Source organism: Stegostoma tigrinum, chromosome 20 (assembly GCF_030684315.1).
Source record: "Stegostoma tigrinum isolate sSteTig4 chromosome 20, sSteTig4.hap1, whole genome shotgun sequence".
Taxonomy (NCBI): domain Eukaryota; kingdom Metazoa; phylum Chordata; class Chondrichthyes; order Orectolobiformes; family Stegostomatidae; genus Stegostoma; species Stegostoma tigrinum.
In genome coordinates, this window is record NC_081373.1 from 41,099,334 (window position 1) to 41,121,878 (window position 22,545).

At 38.7% G+C, this 22,545-nt stretch overlaps 1 protein-coding gene across 1 annotated transcript in view; it reads right to left on the reverse strand.

Annotated features, from left to right (window-relative positions):
• LOC125462049 (protein CC2D2B-like) overlaps positions 1-22,271 on the reverse strand; it is an 88,171-nt gene extending 65,900 nt beyond the window's left edge. Inside the window, exons 1-3 of the mRNA XM_059652934.1 lie at positions 22,146-22,271; positions 21,706-21,909; positions 19,846-19,938 (exon numbers count right to left, since the gene is read on the reverse strand). Of these exons, the coding sequence (XP_059508917.1) occupies positions 19,846-19,938; positions 21,706-21,909; positions 22,146-22,271 (423 nt within the window). The remainder of the gene's footprint in view (positions 1-19,845; positions 19,939-21,705; positions 21,910-22,145) is intronic.
• Between the last annotated feature and the right edge of the window lie 274 nt (positions 22,272-22,545).

The window sequence follows — 22,545 nt, forward strand, 5'->3', positions numbered from 1 at the left end:
CTCTAAAAAAGGTAAATGTTGCCAGCGAGAGTGAAAGAAAATCTTTACTGAAGTGCTTTTAATGACAGGCCATCTGATATAAGGTAAAAGGAAATCACCAGTATATTCATTTAGTTTCTTTGTTGACATTTTTACAGGGTTATTTTTATGTCATTGTCCATGCTTGGCTGATGTTCAAAGGGTACAATTATATCAGCAAGGGGCTCTGAGTTAACAGTTTGTAAGGTTAAATACTATTAAAGGACTGTTTTTAACTGTTTTTAAAGAAATTAACAATCTGAGGTGATCAAACACTTTGAATGGTTGCTTACATGACATTTATTTGAGTATCAAGCCTGCATCAGCAAAGATTGTATTAGATTGTTAGATGTTTTTTCATTCCCTCAGAACAAATTACAGTGCATACTGAGTTAGTGGCTATGGAGCTAACGTGAGAGATATGATGGGATAAGGTGGAATGGGTGGAGGGTACGCCAGCATGAACAGCTTTTGAGCAAATGAGAGAGCATGGAGTATGAATGAGAGGCATGAAATGAGATGGGGGAACTGGTTGAGGACTTGTTTGGGGTGAGTATTCTTCTAAGACAACAGGGACTAAATCCCAGAGAATTTAGGAAGACCATCTTGCCAGCCTGTCTCAGCTCTCCATGGCTGCTTTGGATATGCTTTCAGGAAAGTTTAAAGGAGATGTATGAGGTAAGTTTTATACATAGAGGATGGTAGGTTCCTGGAACGCACTGTCAGAAGAGTGGTAGAACTGGATATGTTAGCAAAGTTTAAGAGGCATTTACACAAGACACATGAATGGGCAGAGAATAGAAGGATAGGGATCATGTACAAACAAATGAGATTAGTTTAGAAAGACATCAGACATGGCAAACCAAAGTGCCTGTTCCCTTGCTGTACTGTTCTATGTTCTATGAAAGGGGTCGTGTGACCTTTTCTGAATTCTTTCTGACAACAATCTTGAACACAAAGGAAAGCCCAGTTTGTCTTACTGGGAAGAATGTGGTCAGAAGTCACACAATGCCAGGTTATAGTTCAACAGGTTCATTTCAGATCACAAGCTTTCCAAGCACTGCCCCTTCATCAAGAATGTGTGAGGTATTCACAACTGTAAACAATGACCTGCACAGCTTTGTTTATCATGCTAGACAGGAAGGTGTTGTTAATATCAAGTTTGGTAAATAGTTATTCTTTAAACTGTCAATTAAATTTCAGATACAATGATGTCAAGAGACAGTAATGTTGTTTCATTAAAACTCATCTAGTTGATCAATGGAAAGGAGCTGAGGATCAATATGATCTGGATCATCAGGAATGAACTGTCTACTTATGCTTCTTTTCCATGTACTTAAATGTCTTCAAGATGAAAATTTTGTTGTGTGAATTGAATTCCTTCTTAAGTGTTATCAGTCCCTATGGGATTGCAGCAATTAAGTTGAAGGATGTATTATTACATCACAATGTAAAGAATCTCACCATTTCCAAAACCCAGGGTCATCCTCAAACACTCTAAGGTTATATTTGAATTGGCTATGTAGTGCAATGGATAAAAGTTAAATGGAGGTCCAGCATAGAGTTATTGTTCAGTGTGTTGGACAGCTTAGCCATAGAGGGGATTAGGAGGAGAGATAACATATTTCTGTGGTGCCCAGGAAGCTGTCAAGAAATACCCCTGGGAGGGAACACAGCAGCTTATCATGGATGCCAATTCCCAGAGTTTGACCTCAAAGAAATTCATAGTAGTGGCAAAAGAAACTTAATCACATCACATAAACATCAAGGCCAGTGAATATTGATAGCATATTCTTAGTTACTACACCACCAAATTCTGATCCTACTCACCATATACCATACTCTGCTGCCTAATTATTCATCCATCAGCCATGACTAGCGCTCAGAACTCATGACTAAAATTCATGTAATCTGCCTTACCTCGCACAGCTTCCCATGAAAGCCAGTCACCTATCTCTGCCTTCACATATCTCTAGTTATGCAGAAATGCCAGGCACACCAATCAAATATAACAAAACAACGCTTGAAGACATTCTACTCTCTCCCCTGCAGGACATTGCTGCCACAATGTTTGGGAGCATAGCCGACTTGGTGGGTGACAAATATACCTCTGCATGCTCAGCCCAGCACAGAAGACAGTGCTGCACATCATGGGGTAAACTGCAACAGAATCTGCAGAATTCTGTATCACTGGGAGCTTTCAGGGTGATGATATGTCACTGTAACTTATGCCTTTTCTCCACTTCCGCCTCATTTTCATGTTGCTGATATGATAGAGAAAATATGAACTATTTGGCAATGGACTGTCTGCTTTATATTCTCTACCTCCAATTACGTCCCACTGATTTTATGCTTCTAAATGTCTATGAAGAGTCACCCGCTCAGTAACAGCAGCCCTGGTGGATGGGAGATAGGTAAGTACCACTACTGGATGAAGAAACATGGTTGTGCAATTGGATAATTACAACCAGCTGGTCAGATACTGCACAAACTATGGAGGTTAGTACTTATTCATATTGCATCAATTTTGCAGTTAAGGGTAAACCGATGATAAGTGTTGAATGATTCATTGTGCATAATAAAATAAGTTTGGGAAAGCTCTTGTGGTTCAGTGGTAGTGTCCCTATTATTTGAACCCAGGAGGTCTGGGTTGAAATCTTCCCTGCCATGGAGCATAGCTGAATATACATGCACAGGTTGATTAAAAATACTTAAAAACGAACTAGAAGCTTTGTGTGTTAGAGTCTTATCTCTGGACTAGAAGGTCTGAATTTACGTCTCACCTGCCATGATGGGCATCATCATCGTTTGGCTTTTTTTATATAAAAAGGAACTGCTACGTTATTGGCAGAGTAGTCAGGATCGGAGATCTGTGAGCTTGCGTCCTGTCAAAAAAATTACTGTCAAGGATAAGTTCTGAGTTGTTTTTCACTTCATCACCTACGTCGAATCCTATGTAACAGCTTCTGCACCTGGTGAGTTATTGTAAATGAGTAGATGGAAGACATCTCTAGGTGGAATTATAATCAAATGACAACTTGATGAAAGGCTAGGTAGTGTTCAAAGCTATGGTCTCAGGGACTCAGAAGGAAACTTTGATAGGGCAACCTGAAGGATAATGCTAATGAACATGCACCCAAGATGCATAGTGCATTGGAAGGAATTAAGACAACAACCTATCACTGTCAAGGAGCATGGAGGTATCCAGCTTCAGTGTGTACAGAATATTGCATCGAACCTAGGGTCTATTCTCTCCAGCATCAAGTGACAATTAACACCATGGTAGCGTTTGCAGGCCCAATCATAACACAACATCTGATAGTTGTTGTGTAAACTTTCATAGCAGCATATTTGAACATTATTCAAATACGCAATACTGGATGTGAAGTTTAAATGGTGGTAATAAAAACCTCTGCTGTTGTATAGGGAAATTGTAGGGTATGGATAGAGTGATGTTATTGGGGGACTTTAATTATGCAAATATTGATTGGAACTGTGGTAAAGGATAAGAAGATAAGCTTTCAAACTATACCCAGGAGAACTTCTTTGATCAACTAGGAAGGAGGTATTACCAGATATGATGCTGGGGAATTAAGTGAACCAAGTGTCTGTGAGTACGCATTTGAGTAAAAGTGATCATTGTATCAGCATGTTTTGATTAGTAATGGAGAAGAGCAAGGAATAACTTAAAATAGAATATCCAAATTAGAAAGGGATCATTTCAATGAGAAGAGAGAGGAGCTAGCCAGAATAAAATGGAACCAACAATTGACAGGAAAAGTTGTGTTTAAGACTAATAAGCATTACACATATGTGCAGAATTAGAGCAATGTATGAGTGTGTCACTACAAAGCCACATTGCAATAGTTCCCTAAAATAAAAATGGTGCTGCCCATATATTCACAAGGGCAGAAGCTCCAGAATGTCACTGATATTAAATATTCTAAATCACGAGATTTCGATACTTCAGAATGCAAGATTAGAGTTCACCCATCATACAATGACATTTAGCATTATGTCATTTGAATGAAAATGCAATTGTTTCAGAAAATTATATATTAGAAATGTAATTCCACCTGTAAAGTGGATACAAGGGAAGGGCTAATTGAAATTTAATCTATGTATGAGGCTGATTTACTTGGCATTCAGATCCCAAAGTCTCTTGCTTGATATGCAAAGTTAATTTCAAATCCCAGCCCACACTTATTTGCTCTTGGCATCATCCATGCAAACACAGGGGCATATTAGCAACTGAAATTCCAGGCACAGGAGACCAACATTATTTGGGAGCCCCTTGCACCATGTGCAAAAGTCTCCCAATGGCCACCTTAATGGCAGTGTGCATTGGGAACACACAATCTGACAGAAAGCTTAAATGGAAGAATGACTGATCCTTAACAATGAGACGTTTCAGCTACTGGCTAAATATTTTTCAACAAAGTGAAAGACAGGGTGAAAAAGCCATGTCTTCGAGGGTGACAAGGGAGATGGAAAAGATGGTGAAACAAAATAAAGGATGCATCATGTGCTTCAAATGAATGTTTCAAGAAAAAAATGCCAAATTTAACAAGTTGAGAGGGAAAGTGAAGAGGAAATCGATATTGGCAAGAAAATCATGGGAACAGAATGACAGATACCATAAAAGGTAAGCAATAAATCTACTAGCAAGTAAATAGTAATTGAAGAATGAGAGATAGGCTATGTCTTATTTAGAATGGAGAGGGAATATATGCTGAGACATACAGGACAAGTCTAGATTACTCGATGAATATCTTCTAGTGGCATTTACTAAGAATGAAAATATTGAGAAAACACCAGTAGAAGTGAAGACGATGGAGGTAATGGAAAGGGTGAAAACTGTGAGAAAGAATATGCTAAAAGATTGGCATTGTCTCGGCTGGATAAACTGTTTGGTCTGGATGATTTGCATTCCAGGTCAATTGAGGGAGTAGGAATGGAGATAGCAGAAGGGCTTGACATAAAACTTCCCTTAAACAAGATACACTGAAGTGTGAGAGAAGTGGACAATGGCAAATATAACACTCTTACTCAAGCAACGGTATAAGGACATTCTTGGTAACTACAGGTTATTCAGCTGTGAGAAAGGTTTTTTAAAAAATAAAATCAAAACATCTACAGGCTCTTAGAGAGATTTGAATTAATTATGCAGAACAGCACAAACTTGAAAAAGACAGAACATATTTGAATTCTTCAGTTAACTACTGTAAATAATTGAGGAAAGGAAAGCATTAGATCATATCTATATGAAACTACAAAAGCCTAACCCTAACTCTAAACTACTACTCTAAACATTAGTTAACAATGGAGAAACAATGCCTAAAGTACAAAAAAGATCAAATGATAATAAATGTTTTTCATATTGGAGGATGGTAGACAGTAATGTTCTCCAAGGGTCAATATTTTACCTGATATAAATAGATGTTCTGTATATAAGAATGCTGGGTTCAAAACTTGTGAATGTTATCTAGTGTCTTAGTGTGGCAAACAATGAAAATGATACAAATCTGCTTGAAGTCATATGTGGATGGTTGTGGTTGTTGGAGTTCAGTCATCTCAGCTCCAGGGCATCTCTGCAGGAGTTCCTCAGGGTAGATATTTTCTAATCAACCTCTTCACAGATATTATTACAAACCTTTGGAACAGGTTGAACCCTTGGATCCAGGCCTCCTAGCCCAGAGTTGTCCAGGGTAATGTCCTAGGCCCAACCATCTTCAGTTGCTTTACCAACTGTCTTCCCTCCATTATAAGGTCAGAAGTAGCGATGTTCATTGACAGTTGGATAAGGGTCTGCACTATTCATGTTTCCTGAAGTAGTCCATATCCAAATACAGCAAGACCTGGACAATATCTAGGCTTGGGCAGACAAGGGGTTTGTTGGGTGTTGGGGGGGTGGTGTTTGGCATTGATGACCAAATGGTATTCTCACTGGACTATTAATTCAGAGACATAGATAATGTTCGGGGGTCCTGGGTTCAAATCCTGCTAAGGCAAATGGAGGAAATTGAATTCAATAACAGAAACTGGAGTTTTATCAAACCCACATCAATGGGGTTGACTCTTAACTGCTCTCTGGGCAATTAGGAATGGGCAATAAATCCTGGCCCAGCCAGTGATGCCGTCATTCTTGAGAATGAATTTTTAAAAATGGCAAGTAACAATTCGTGCCAGGTAATGGCAGAAGAGATTCTAATCATTTTCTCTTGATATTCGATGGTATTATCATTGCATAATCAATTTCCTAGAGGTTTCTGATGAACATAGACTTTCCTTTATAACTTGTGAGCATTGCTGGCTAAACCAGCATTTATTGCTTATCTTTGAATGTCCAAAGGGAATTTAAGAGTCAACCACTTTGCTGTGGGGCTAGAGTTACTTTTAAGCCAGAACAAATAAAAATGGCAAATTTACTACTCTAAAGAACATTGATAAACCATTTTGTTTAAGGGCAGTTGAGAAAGGTTATATGTTCATAATTAGGCTTGTTTTTAATTCCAGATTTTACTGAATCTAAACTTCACCATTTGCCCTCATGGTTCCAGAACATCAGCTTGGGATTCTGGATTACTAATCCATTGACTTTATCATGACTCCAGTACTTCTCCACACTGGATTAGCCATATAAATATAATGGCTACAAGAACAGGTCAGAGGCTAGAAATACTGCAGAAGTAACGCACCTCTTTATGCCTCAAAAGCAATCTTCCAAAAAATTACTAGGATTTTTCAGGTGCTATCCCATGGAAGAAATAATGGCACCATGCAGCATATCTCTCAGGATAACAACATTCAAACTCTTACCATGCTACAAAACAGAAACTGCTGGAAAATCTCAGCAGATCTGGCAGCATCTGTGAAGGAAAAAACAGAGTTAATGTTTCAGGACCAGTGACCCTTCCTCAGAACCATGCTAAACTCTGTGATGATAGTACAAGACCTCAAAGCAACACAAAGTGCTCAGGACACACCTTCTTGGCTATGTCATTATCTAAGTAAGGAACCAGAAGAATATTCATACCACTTGTGCCATGACATGAGTTGGCAGTGGCTGAACAGACCATCACCTAATTCATATGACGATTTCCACCAACCTTGTCCAATAACTTCAGAAATTGTAGAAGCGTTGTAGTAGGAATATCAGTGTTAATGAACTCAAGGACTCTGTGAAGGAAGACCATATTACATAGCTCCTGATCTGTCACCATCTCAACACAACCCAGCCCAAAAGGACATTTGTCAGTAGAGAACCAATAAAATCACCTGCACAGATAAATCCCTGCCAAAATACAAAACAAGTTTGAATTGGAAACAAGTAAGGTAGTCTCATTCAATCAATGATCTTTTCCATCCTCCTTGCTGGACACTATCTCTACAAAACTCCCTGCCAGAGCAGAGGTGCTCTACATCTTTTGCAGGAAACTAAGCTAAATCAGCCAACATCACCTCCAGTCCAGAACACAACAGCCCAATATTTGTCATCAAACTGCAACATACAGACACCAATTGTGTTCATACATTCAGAGGCCAAGCTCCAAACTATCACCATGCATTCATGGAGGGCTATAAGAGAATGGGTCTTTGGCTGAACATCCAAAAGGCAATGGTTCTCTACCAGCCTGCTCCTCCCAGGCAAGGATGTTCTTACATCTTGCATGCTTCCTCTCAACAGAGGCTGACATTGACAATGGCTCTTCACTTCTAGTGTGCCAGTGCAGCGTTCAACTTTCTGAATAAAAATATACTTGATGGAAAAGACTGGCACCAAATTTCAGAGTAAGAGAAAGTGAAAGGAAATGGGTCTGGAGTGGGGGTGAAGGGGGCAGATTCCAAGGGAAGGACGATAGATTGAGTCTGGAACAGGGGAAGGGAAGATTGGGGTGAGAGTTGGGGAAGGGAGATATTGGGTCTTCTGGGGAGAGGCAAGGGTCACATCAGGATTTGGGAGTGTAAGTGATCTGGGGGATGTGTAATTGAAAGTGTGTGAGTTAAATTTGGGGTCAGTTTACTAGTTGCTCAAATGTATTTAATAGTTTAATCTTTCCTGAATAACTATTTTACTTGATTTTATCTGAACTCTCCAAACTCTCCCATTAAAATGGGGACTTTCAGTGAGTTCAAGAATAGAGAAATTGCCCAGCAGAATATTCCTTCATTGTCTGTGAGAATGGGGATTCCTCAAGGTCATTTCATCTCCCATCTAGACTAGAATAACGACTGTCTGGTCACTGTAAAAATGAGGCTATTTTGTATTTTTTTTAAATTTTCCCTGCAATTTGGTGTCATTAGCAAGGGTATTTATTGTCTATTCCTATCTAACTACTCTTTACCAGTAATGTGAAGATCATTATTTGAACATTGCAGTTTGTTCGACGTAGACGCACCCTTTGTGCTGTTCGGCATGAATTCCACGACTTGGCTCTGAAGGCAAATTCTTTGCTTGGCTTGTGTGTAAGTAAGGAAACTTGCTGTCTTTACTCACTCTGGTTGACAAGTGACTTCAGATGCACAACAACGTGGTGGCACTTAGCTACCATTCAAAATGGCCTAGTAAACCATCCAAGTGCCACCACATTGTTGTGCATCTGAAGTCACTTGTCAACCAGAGTGAGTAAAGACAGCAAGTTTCCTTACTTAGACACAAGCCAAGCAAAGAATTTACCTTCAGGGCCAAGTCGTGGAATTCATGCCGAACAGCACAAAGTGTGCGTCTACGTCAAATACACTGCAATATTCAAATAATGATCTTCACATTACTTGTAAAGAGTAGTTAGATAGGAATAGACAATAAATACCCTTGCTAATGACACCAAATTGCAGGGAAAATTAAAAAAAAATACAAAATAGCCTCATTTTTACAGTGACCAGACAGTCGTTATTCTAGTCTAGATGGGAGATGAATATAGGGACGCTGAGGAATCCCCATTGTCACAGACTATGAAGGAATATTCTACTGGGCAATTGCTCTATTCTTGAACTCACTGAAAGTCCCCATTTTAATGGGAGAGTTTGGAGAGTTCAGATAAATTCAAGTAAAATAGTTATTCAGGAAAGATTAAACTATTAAATACATTTGAGCAAATTTCTTTGCTTGGCTTGTGCCTAAGTCAATGCTAAGTGATCTGTTCAGTTTTCTTTTTTTTCAGTAGTTTGATACAAAGTAAAAAAAATGAAAGTCACCATAGTTCCGGTATACCAGAAGCTGCTCTCTCAGAGGCAGACAACTAATTGGATGTTTAACCAGAAGATTACATGTATCAGCTGAAGGATGAGATTGAGAAGATAGGATCTTCATGGTGATCTCTGCCAGTTCAGGAAGTGAATTTGGGCTGTTGTTATTGCAGCAAAACCAGCCACCCAGCAATCAAGCCAAATTTGCTAACTGGACGGTTTACTAGGCCATTTTGAATGGTAGCTAAGTGTCACCACATTGTTGTGCATCTGAAGTCACTTGTCAACCAGAGTGAGTAAAGACAGCAAGTTTCCTTACTTAAACACCGTGCACTAACTAGAATGCCTGATCAACTGACCATCCAATTTTATGGTCATCATTTCAGATGCAGGTTTCATATTCCACTTTATTTAAATCAATCAAATTTAAAATTCTGAGCTGAGTGGTCAGATATTTCTTACCTGATAATACATTTCCTCATTGGAATGTTGTATGCTCCTAATACATTAATAAGCAGCTTGACATCTCCATCAGATAAGGTCTGGGCAGGTATTTTTTTTCTCTCCTTACGCAGTGGTTTCATTTTTTTTCGAGGTGCAATCATGTTTAACATGGCAAGACTTATTTGACTTTGACACAAAAAATATCAGAATTAGTTTTGATGTCGTGCGTTGATACTGTTCAATGCTAACAAGTAAAAGTGTATAAAATAAAATTTTATTTAATTTCCTCTAATTTTCATTCTAAAACATAAGCTATTGTAGTGAAATCCATTTTAAAGAACTCTGGCATGAAACCCAAACTTTTAACGAATACTTGGTAGAATGTGGTTTGAAATAACTGCACAGGAGTTGGTATCCATCAACTAGTCACCCTCTATTTACATGTGCACTGTACACTGGCTGTGACTAGGCAGCTGAGAGTCAGCTCCTGAAGTCAGAAGACTCTGAATTCCCTGTTTATAACTATCAATCAGGACTTCCTGATTGTCCCAAGTTGACTATGAGATCCTTTTATGGGGTTGTTAATGAGATCCAACTGGCTCTACTCACAACATTCCCTACCTGACTAAGTCCAGGGTGTAGGTGTAATTTTGCTCTGGTAGCTTTTCCTGGGATATTTTTGCCCCAGGTACGGTTCCTCTGATTCAGACTCTGATATGGGTGCTGACATGCAGCAACGTGTGCTGGATTGTAGATTGTCTCTTGCATCTGGAGTATCTCAGGACAGTTTCCTCCTCTTTTTCTCCGATGGTAACAGTATTGAGGCTATATCCATCTTAGACTCTGAGGTATCCTTGATGCTAGATGGAGGGGGATAACCCTTTGTTTCTGACAGGCCTTCTGGCTGTTCTGAGGAGCTAGGTAAGTTTTGCTCCTGCCCTGTTTGCATGATAACAACTTTCAGTTGATTGACATGTTCAGGACATACCTAAACTTTGTAAATCTCAGGACCTGACCTTGTGTTAACCTTGCTTTATAACCATTCCATGGTTCTGGCACCAAGCTTTAAGTAAATTGCCTCTGTCACTTAGAGGAAGCACGTGGCATTGGTGTTCTTGTTGCCATTTCACCCTCCCCATCAGGTCTGGGAATGCCAGGCTTAACTTGGTACAGAGAGTCTTCTCCCAGTCAGCAACTTTGCTGGAGCTATCCCTGCAGTTGTTTGAGGGGTGAGCCTATAACTGAACCGTAACCAGAAAAGTTTGGTGTCAAGTAAAGCAGTAGCCATTTCTTTAAACCTGCTTTCAGTGTTTGGATCACTCACTCTGCTGGATCATTGGACAACAGATGGTAAAGAGCTCTAATACCAACATCAGTTGTAGCATCTGCTTGAAGTTCAGTTGAGCTTCAGCTGGTAGGTGCTTTTGCATGGTTATGTCATTAAGCCAACATACCAAATAGTCTCCAAGCAAGTCAGAGTTAACCATAAATCCCATGCCCCTGCCAGTTTCTTAACCTAATGAAAAATCCCAATGCAGACTCCCCTTAGTCTTGAACAGCCAAATAAAACTGACAGTATTTCAAAATTAGAGAAGGTTTGGGGTCATAATATTCCTTAACCAAATCCATCAACTCTTGGAACATTTTAGTACCTGGTGCCTCTGGGAAAGTTAAACTTTTAAAACCAAAAATGCTGCAGGTCCATAGGCAATCAGAAGGATTGCTCATTGCTTTTCATCTGCCCCAATGTCATTTTCCAGGAGAAAATATTGCATGCTTTCCACATACTGGGCCCAGACTTCAACAGCAGGATTGAATGAGTCAAGTTTCCAAATAAAGGCATGATTCCAGAAATGCTTAACCCAACTTACAGACAACTGTTACAAGCAAACATTCTAGAGCCACATATTATCCCACTTCTGTCTGCCACTAAAATAACCACACAGAGGCCAATATCTAATCAGCAAGTCTGAAGATGGGTCTAGGCCCAAAACATCAGCTTTCCTGCTCAGCCTGCTGTATTCATCCAGCTCTACACCTTGTTAACCAAATCTCATCATTTACTTGCTTGTGCATAGTAAACTCACTGTGGCTGCCAGACCCCCTGTTTATATCTTTAAGCCAGGGCTCCCTGATAGGACCAGGTTAACAACCCCATCAAGGGTCGTTAACTCTCCAAGATCCATCTGGTTCCAATCACTACTTGGTTAGAAAAGGTTTGAAATTTGTTTTGGAATGTGGGTTGTTGCATTCCAACCTTCTTCAGTGCAAATTATATGTAAAGTAAACTGTCATGAAAGAAATCTGCAAAATTATTTAAATTGCTTTTTAACAAGAATCTTACATGTCCTTTAATGCACAGTTTGTACTTATACCCATTTCATTAATTTAAATTTGCAAATTTACAATGCAAGAATGAGCGTTTATAACATTTTTACTGCTTACTCAAGAGACCATATGTATTCTATTTTAGGATTATAAACTGAAATTGAAGTTGGACTGTTATATCACTGGAATAGCAGGTGCATGGCACAATTTAGAAATCAAGTGCTGCATATTGTTTTCAGCTGTGCAGTATGCAGCTTTTTGAAACAGTGAAATGGAGAATTTGACACTGAGCAGCGCCAACAGTCTTTTGAGTTAAGGAATTTCTACCTGATGGCAGTCCGATGATCAATTGAGCAGCATAGTGTTAAAAGCTGTAAGGGTCTGGGCAGCAGAGAAAATATCAATCAAAGCCCAGAAACAGAAGGCACCCCACCTCTCTATCTCTCTGTATATAGAAAAAGACAGCTAAACCAAAAAAGCTTGAAAGAAAGATTTCTGAAACAGGAAAAGACTTTGATCCACCCCATAAACTATCAAATTAAAGAACAACCATCACCAACATTTCCTCTACTGCATGGCAGTGACATGTTGCATACTACACAACACATTTTGCATGCTTAAGTCATACATGGACCTCAAAGGTCTGTGCAGCAGGAAAGAAAAATGCAGGGAACATCAATCATTGTTCTGCAGACAACAGCATGTCATCATTGCTAAAATCAAAAGGACTGTGAAATATATCATTTCACCTTGTGGCCTAGACTTTAGATCTTTGGAAATGTGTTTACCCAGTCTATTCCTTTTTCCACCAGAGTATCTGTGTTAAACAATTTATCTTTTGACTGATTTAATTATGATTATTTAATTATGTGTGCATAATTACCACCTACTGAATGCAGCGGGCACCAGGCTAACTCCTTCCAGATAATCAATCACATATTGTCTAACCAAGTCTAGGGCCCATTAGGGACCAGGTGGCAATCTGTCTGTCAAGGGTGTTAAATGAATTCTTCCCTTTGACCTTCACCCTGGTAAAGAAGAAGGTAGGTACAGAATTCAGAAAAAGGTACTACGAGGAACATTGATAACAAAGTGTGGGGCTGGTTGAACACAGCAGGCCAAGCAGCATCTTAGGAGCACAAAAGCTGATGTTTTGGGCCGAGACCCTTCATCAGAAAAGACCCTTCTGATGAAGGGTCCAGGCCCGAAACATCAGCTTTTGTGTTCTTAAGATGCTGCTTGGCCTGCTATGTTCTTCCAGCCCCACGCTTTGTTATCTTCGATTCTCCGGCATCTGCAGTTCCCATTATCTCTGATCACTATGAGGAACATGCACTGATTAATGAGGATATAGGGCGGTACTGGAGACTTTGGGCTTAATAATGGATAAAACCCCTGGCCGGGATGAATTGCATCCCAGGTTGCCTTAGGAGGCAAGGCAGGAAATTGCAGGGGCTCTGACACAAATTTTTAAATCCTTTCTGGCTACAGAGGGAAGTGCTAAAACACTGGAGGATGTTTAACATGGTTCCACTTTTCATAAAGAGTGGTAGAGATGAACTAGGGAATTACAGAACCATGACTCCCATATCAATAGTAGGAAAACTATTGCAGAAAATTCTGAAGGAGAATTAATATCCACTTGGAAAGGCATTGGTTATTTATGAACAATCAGCAAGACTTTGTCAGACGCAGGTCATGCCTAACAACTTTATTAGAATTTTTCAAAATGTGATCAAGTGTGTGGATGCGAGAAGTTCAGTTGGTGGAGTCGATATAGATTTTAGCAAAGCTTTTGACAAGATCTCACGTGGAAGACTGATTGAGAAGGCTAAAGCTCCTGGAATTCAGGGAAACTTGGTGAGAAAAATCAGAAATTGGCTTAGTAATAGGAAACAAAGAATAGTGGTAGAAAACTATTTGATTGACTGGAGCCCAGTGTCTAACAGCGTACCACAAGGATCAGTACTGACACCCTTGTTGCTCTTTATAAATGGTACAAATGATACAGATGAAAATTTGGGGAAAAGTTAAGCAAGTTGAAGAAGAAGGTTCTAGGTTGCACGAAGATATAGATGGGTTAGTCAGATGGGCAGAGCAGTGGCAAATAGCATTTAACCCCACTAAGTGTGAGGTGATGCACTTTAGAAGAAACAACAAAATGAGGGAGTATTTAATGAATGGCATGACACTGGGTAGCTTGGAGGAACAAAGGGATTTTGTGATTATTCACAGATCCCTGAATTTAGCAGAGCATATGATTGGGACAGTTAAGAGGGCATATGGGACAATCAGTTGTGGATGTAGAGTATAAGAGCAAGGAAGTGATTTTGGAGATGTACAGAGTGTTTGTTAGGCTACACCTGAGTAGTGTGTGCAGTTCTGGTCATCTCACCACATGAAGGATGTCAAGAGAGGAGACTCACTTGTGTGTTCCCTTGGATGCAGAAATTGAGGAGAGACTAGATAGGCTTGGATTGTTTTCTTTAGAGCAGTGAAGACTGAGGGGGTCATGATTGAGGGTATGGGATAAATGCAGGAAATTGGGTTTAGCGCACCTTGGATGATAATAAAGTCAGTGCAAACTTGATGGGCCAAAAGGCTCGTACTGCACTGTATGACATATTGAATCTATGATCCTTCAGCTGGCTATCATCAATGGTATATTGTTTTCCTTTTTCCTGGCTAAACTTGACCAATCTCATTTTGTTACACAATATTTACTCTCAATTCAATCATTTCCTGTCTTATTGTTCACACTCTCCCAACAAATCACAACTCTCCGAAACATTTTGTCTCCTTTTCCTCGGTTAGTCACACAGTGACCTGAAATGATTTTATCAGCAGTTGGCCATAGAAAGCCTTTTAGACATCTTTGAATTAAATGAAGCAAAAGACCCAACACTAAAGAGGGCATGTAATTATCATCTATGGCACAGGTATCATTCCCTGCTTGTAGTTTGTATCCCCAACCAACATGTATTATTTTATTGGCCATTTACTTCATAATAATAACCAAAATAAATGAGCAAAAAAAATTGATTTTTTTCACGATTCATTAAATGCAGCAAATAGCTCACCTTATGGTACTAATTTCTTCACATTCAATAACCATGTCTTGCACTGTATAATGGTGCCTGACCCTCAAAAGTTTTTTCATCACAGAAGTTTTTACCTTCCAGATAACATGTTAATTAATTATTGTGATATTAAACATTTTACAACTATTTCATGCATGTGAAAAGCAATCTAAACATCTCCAATGACCTAAGTTTTAATATTAATTGAAAAGCCTTCCTTTATATGTTGATCAAATTATTCACACATGCAAAACTAAATGATAAGATTCTCGTAAATTGAATTCAGTACATATACTGTTATTATTTTCTCCTTAACTCTTACTATAATCTGAATGGATCTAGTAATAATTTGGGAAATATACATTAGTGAAATTATTTTTGTACTATTTCATAATAGGCTCATTTCATTCTTGGAAGGATGACTTGAGAATACACAGCTCTGGAGAAGTGAAATATAAACAGAAAACTGATAGAGGACTGTAAATTATGAACTCAGCAAAATTGGTTCTATTTGTGGGCTTGTACAGACACGTATAAATATAAAAGAACCAATAATCAGGGATTTAGGTGTAATGTCCTTTACACAGTGTAGTGAGATTGCGGTACTCACTTCTCCGTGGGGTGACTGAAGCAGGTAGCATTAATGCTTTAACTATAGTTTTGGCACATATATGAGAGAAGAAAAAGAGATGATGTGAGAAGGATGGATAGAAATCATTGAGCAGAAGGTGTTTCTGCGTAAACTAGAATAGAGGGTACATCAGGGCCCAATTGCAAGAATCCGGATCTCTAGAAGGCCTGTTATGTTCAGATTATGGAATAAGGGCCCATGCTTTCTGCCCTTGCCCCTGAGTTTCGGTGCATTATAAGTGTCAGTATCAACCAATAAGACTTCAAAGTTTGCTTCCATGTGATAAACTCCATGTAATAGGCATGACTAAGGCCTCTCTGAACAATTCATATAACAATTCAATTACTTTCTAGTGAAGGTATTAGGTACAGAAAACTAGTTACACATATCAGTAGGAACTGAAATGAGCCCCAGGATGTCAGTGAGAGACCTGAAATATATTTAAATGATGTGACTATCATAGTCTAGTAAGTTTCAGTGTGTGCAAGCTGTGAGCTGTGGTTGTAAGTCTTGTAACAGCATTAAGAGTGAGGAAGGGTAATATGGATTGATGAATAGAGATTGTCATGTGGATGATGGGGTAAAGTGAATTTGGCATTGGATGGGGCCAATAATGGTGCAGTTGATTGAATATTTTTAATTGGATATTTGAGAAATGAACTTACGCACCTTGCCAATTCTGATCTCAGGCCTTTAAACTGCATTAATCTTCTTTAAGCTACATTCCTGACTGCCATCTCTTATTTTCTCTCAGATGGATGTATGATGGGCCTTCTGAATTCCCCACCTCATAAATAGAAAAGGCTGAATTTTTATTCCCGTTTGGAACTGCAATGTCAGGATAATTTCCTGACAGGGCAATGTAAAGCATGAGAGTGACACGTAAAACCTGATTGTCGACTGTAAATTTAATTAATTGCCAGGGATGGCTCACAATTAGGACAGCATTCCAACAGTGAAAGAGATGTTTTGACAGTGCTAAGGTGGCAAGAAAGAGTTTTAGACTCTCAATGTAATAAAGGAAAAGAAAGGGGACCTCAACACAAAGGCTCCCTTAGCACTGTTAAAACTTGAAATTTAAAATTGTTTCTGCCCTAATGGTAGTTTACCGCAAAGGGCAAAGATTATAAGACCATAAGATATAGGAGCAAAATTAAACATTCAGCCAATCATGTCTGCTCTGTTATTCAATCATTGCTGATATGTTTCATAACACCATTCTCCAGCCTTCTCCCCATAACCTCTGATCCCTTTACTTACGAAGAAACTATGTATCTCTATCTTAATTACACTCAATGACTTGGCCTCCACAGTCTTCTATGGCAATGAATTCGTTTGTGGTTAAGAAGCCATTCCAACCTCGATTTTGCCTTCTGGAAAATAATCTAGAGGCATACCATTTCTGTAAACTGCTGGATGCTGATCCCACATCCAGACCAAATTAAAATTTGGCCCAGAATGTCTGCCTTCCCACAAACTACAGAGGACCAACTGTGTATTTTTCGAAAACCTGTTGCACATGCAAATCTTCAAACTTTGAAACTGTCAGAGGGTTTCCACAACATCTTACAGCCATAATGAGCCTTGTCTTCAAGAGATACAATTATCTTTTAAGTACCATCAGCTACCCATGATAAAGACCTCCTTTTGACAAATGTAGCCTAAACACCCACATGGATAGCACTAGCTATTGGCTGTAATCATTTAGAACAGCAGGCACAATGAATATAATGTGTAGGATAGTTTATCAAAACTGTAAATCAAATAAACAACTTTAGAAACATTGAAAAATAAATGTCATCAATATTTAAAATTACAATAAATATGGAATTACATTCCAGATACAGATTATTTGCCCTACCATAGTCCTAACATTGCCCTAACATAACATTGCATCTTACTCCCACAAGTGGTGTTCTAGCTTCTCCTTAATTTGCTTTAAATATTCTTTATAATGATAATGCAGCTTTTTATAAGACAAAGGATCTCAGAAAACTGGGCAGGATCTCTGAACACTGAGCAGAATTTTGACACTTTTAGTTAAAGTGTTTTGTTGAGTGAGATTCATGTTACCCAATTCTCCACCACTCCAAGTAACATTTTTCACAAAATCTCCCAGTTTCATCCTATTAATTATGTGATTCGGTTTTTGGGCGCCTTTCTTGGGTATAAATGCTTGCCACTGCCAAAATCATCTATTGGAGCCACATTTAAAGCCATACTGCACACCACTTCAGATGGTGCAAGCCAGAAACTGGTCCTCATACCATGGTGCTTGACTGCTTTCACTGAGAACATGCCCAGGAGATAAAGGAGGGCAGTCCTTTCTCCTGCAGGCCGCCAAAAGCAGCCATGCCTCCAGACACAGCCACCCTGGACCCAAATTGCAGCCTGGGTCAGTGCTGTGTTCTGGATGAAGCAGGACACCTCTCACTGCAAGAAGATTATAAATTATTTTCTGCAGCCTGCAAGTGTCACCATTATCTCTCTGCTACCTCACAATCACAGGGCATCACTCACTCTAACTCTACCACTGCATATGCCTTTCACAAAGGTTCTTGAATAACTCATCTCACTATTGCAAATATCCTGTCCACTCAATGGCTCTTACCCATCTCGTCCTTCCTACTCACTCATCAGACACTCGAACTTTTCTATTTGTGCATAAGCTTCTCTTCTATACACTTTCATCATTCTCAATCCCAATCTCTGACTCATTGCTGGAAGACTTTGGACAAACTCGCAGAATTATGTCTCCACAGCACGTTGACTGGCCTGCCCGTAGCCCTTGGACAGTTTGCAGTTGACCTGCAGAAATGATCATTGTTCCATGCTGGACTGTAAGGAGATGAATCTCTGGACTCTGATAGGACTAAGTGCCTGACCGACTATGGCCAACCCCTGGACTGGAATAGGCCAAGTCACTTGATTGACTATAGAAGTCCCATACAGACCATAGTTCCTTTTCACCCCACTTAGGATTGCTCCCCTTTGACTTTCAGACATGCTCACTTGCAAATGAAGTATGATGTGAGAAAGTATGAAATTGTATATTTTGCCAGGAATAAAGGTAAAAATGTTAACTAAATAAAGAGGGATTGCAAAGCTCTGAAATGAAAAGGCTTCTGAATGGCAAAAAGTTTGTATGTAGTTCCAGCAAATAATTAGGAAGCTAAGAAAATGTTAACGTCTACCATGAGGAGAATTGAATAAAAGATAGGGAAGTCATGCTTCAGTTATACAGGGTACTGGTGAGACCACATCTGGAGGACTGTGCAAAGTACTGGTCATCTTATTTAGGATATGATGTGAATACATTGGAGGAAATGCAGAGAGTGACAAAAAGAATGAGCAAGTTGTCGCATGAAGAAAGGTTGGACAGGGTAAGCTTGTATCCACTGGAGTTTAGAAGAATTAAGAGTTAACTTGATTTAAACATGTAAGATTTTGAGGAGTCTTGACAGAGCAGATGAGGACAGGACGTTTCTTGTTGTGGGATTTTATAAAACGAGAGATCACTAGAAATCAGGGTTTCCAATTAAAATTGAAATGAGGCAAAATAGTTTCTCCCAGAGCTTTGAAAGTCATTGGAATCTTCTTCCTGAAAAGGTGACAGAAGCAGAGTCCTTGAATGCTTTCAATAGGTAAATAGTTTCTTCTTTATAAAAGGGTAAAAATGGTGTAGGTGGAATGCGGATTTGAGGTTCAATCAGATCAACTATGATCCTTTAGAATGGTGGGGCAGCTTTGATAGGCTGAATAGCCTTCACCAGCTCCTAATTTATATGTTTATCTACATATCACCTAATGAGATGAAGTGTAAGTTAATACTTGAGTCTGACTGATAAAAGACCCAGGTGAGGGGAAAACCTTGACTTCAGAAGAAGAAAGTAATTTAAAAAACCGCTTGACCGTTTTAATAAGGCAGGAATGGAAAATTTAAAAAGGAGAGAAAAGGGATTTCTTCCCTCTTTAAAAAACAACAGGCAGTTGCTAAACTTTCTGCAGGTATCACAAATAAGGCCATCTTGATGTTGCCATTTGTCAACAGAACTGTAAGGGTCGCAATCCATAAATTATTACAAGCTTATTTTTATATTGGTTGATTATAATGATCAAGTAGGTGAAAGGTTTATGTTTTCATTCACAGTATACTACCTTTTCTAGATGCTTCAGTGCCATCATTCTCTGTTCTGTCAGTGAATCTTCACCGATATTTATAAAAATGTCATCCCTTTGGCTTTCAAATTCCTAGAAAAATATGAAAAACATGGCACTGCTCATACTACAGTGTAAGTACTGTAAACCCCTTAAATAAGTGTAAAATATGCATAAGGACTGTAAGAGAGAGCAGGCAGTAAAGCATACAGTCTTCTAGGCATCATAAGTACAGCGTAGATTACAATAACAGGGAGTTAAGCTGAACCAATGTAAAACATTAGTTAGAAGTCAATTGGAGCATTATGTACAGTTCTGGGTGCTACAATTTAAAACTGATTTGAAGGCAGTAGTGTGCCAAAGAAGTTTGGATCCATGGATGAGAAACATTAATGAGGATAGATTGAAGAAGTTGCAACTCTTTTCAGAAATCTGATGAAAGAAATCTGATAGAGGTTTTTCAAAGTCATGAGGACCCTGGACAGAGAAGACGGGAGAAACTGTTTTAACTCATTAAAGAACTGAACACCACTGGGCACATATTTAAGGTGTTTTGCAAATGGAAATGCAAGATGAAAAGTTGTTTTCACACAGCGAATACTTAGCAGTTGGATGCTCTGCCTGGATATGTGGTGGAAGTGGGTTCATTTGAGGAATTCGAGAGGGCATTGGATGATTATTTAAATAGAAACAACATTCAGAGTCATGGAGAAAAGACAGGAGATTGACACCAAATCAAAATGTTCAATAGGCTGAATGACTTTCTGCATCATAAAAATTGAGTAATTTTGTGATTGAGCTCATTATGGTTCTTTGCGAGAAGAATTTAAACATAATCCGCTGCTATCCTTATTCCCCATGGCGCATTTTCCTCTGCTTCAAAAAAAGTGCAATAGTCTGCGTTGACTTCTACCTGTGAAAAAGAATTACATGCAAGCTTCTCCCAGCTTCACTTACTCAAATTCTAACTCATCACTGAGTCCCATCCAGATTAAACATCAAAACCCACATAATTATAGGAGTCTATTAAATTTCTTAGGCCTTTTATGCTCCAGTAGAAATAGCCCCAGTTTCTCAAGCCTCTTTAACCAATACGTTGTTCATACATTAATAAGTATGCGGAGGCAATGGCCGAGTGGTATTGTCACTGGAGTGTTAATCCAAAGGCCCAGGTAATGTGCTGGGGATGTAAGTCCAAAACCCACCACGCTATACCTGAATTCAATAAATATCAGAAATTAGGAGTCCTGCAATGACCATGAAACCTTGTTGATTCTCAGAAAAACCCATTTCGTTCATTAGTGTCTTTAAGGGAAGGAAATCTGCCATCCCTACTTATTCTGGCCTACGACTCTGCGACTCCAGGCCACAGGAATGTGATTGACTCTTAAACTGTGAAATGGGCAATAAATGCTGGTCAAGCCAGTGATGCTCTCACCCTCTGAATAAATTAAAAGTACTTAATACTTTAAGCACTGGCATAAACAGTATTTTTGTTTTCATTATGCCTGTATTAATGCCCCACCTATAGCTTTATCCACCTATATATGCACTTTCAGGGAAACGCATATTTCAATTTCTACAACTATTCTGCATCACTTCACTGGGATACCACTGTTCAAAAAATTATCGCCAAAATCTCTGATATCTTCTCTCTGATTCCTTTCAAAGCGTATTATCTCCAATGATCTATCTCTGTTCTACTCCAGATTTATTTTCACCAAGATTTGTAAAATAAATGCAATGCCTTTATCTAATACCTCCCCATATTTCATCCTCACAATTAGCATCACAACAATATCCTAACTTTATTTTTCTATCAGTTATTTTTATTTTTCAAGAATCAATATTCATAACAACCTGGAAAATATTGTCAGATATCTCTTTGTCATATGGCGGCACTTGCTTAAAGCAACAATATTCAGGAACTCCAGAATTTCTTAGCATCAGTAATTGAAAACGTTTAGAGAGCTCCAGATTTTTATCTGTTACAAAGTTAAACTCTTCTTGTATTTGATCTAATCTAAAGTATTCAGGAGCATGTTGGCTCTCCTCAGTTGTGTACTGTTGAAGAAAAACAAAAGAATAAATTACACCCTTGAACTTAAGCTGAATTTTTTTACTGAAAAATTAATGTAATTGTAAAATAATGGTAAATATTCTTTGTCATCACTTATTGCAGGTGCTTAACAACAATCCCCTTACATTAATGTGTAATGAAAAACATAATGGTGCTTTTTAAAAATAAAAGAATCATTCTGTCTTGGTAAGCAACAAACACATAGAATATTTTCACTAACCTTAATTACTTGCATTAAATCTGAATTCTGCGGATCATTGGGATCCACTCTGGCTTTTCTCGCCCATTCAGCAAGTTTCTGCAAGTCATTCAACCAAGACATTCCAATTGATGCAATAGCATCCATGCTGATATTAAATGAAGATAGAAAACCATTTTGTCACATTAGTTTGCATGGCTTGCTTTATGCTTCTGGCAGTCAGTTACTTTTACAGCTACAAAGAATTTCTTCTGAAAACTGATGAAGTAATATTAGCATGAAGAACTTACAATTGAAATGCAAATGCTTTCTGACATACTTCCCATGTAACATTAATGAGTGTGGCAAAAGAATCTAAAAACAATCCAAAACCCACTTACAAAAGATCCAGTTGTGAACTGACAGGAGATTTTCACTGACA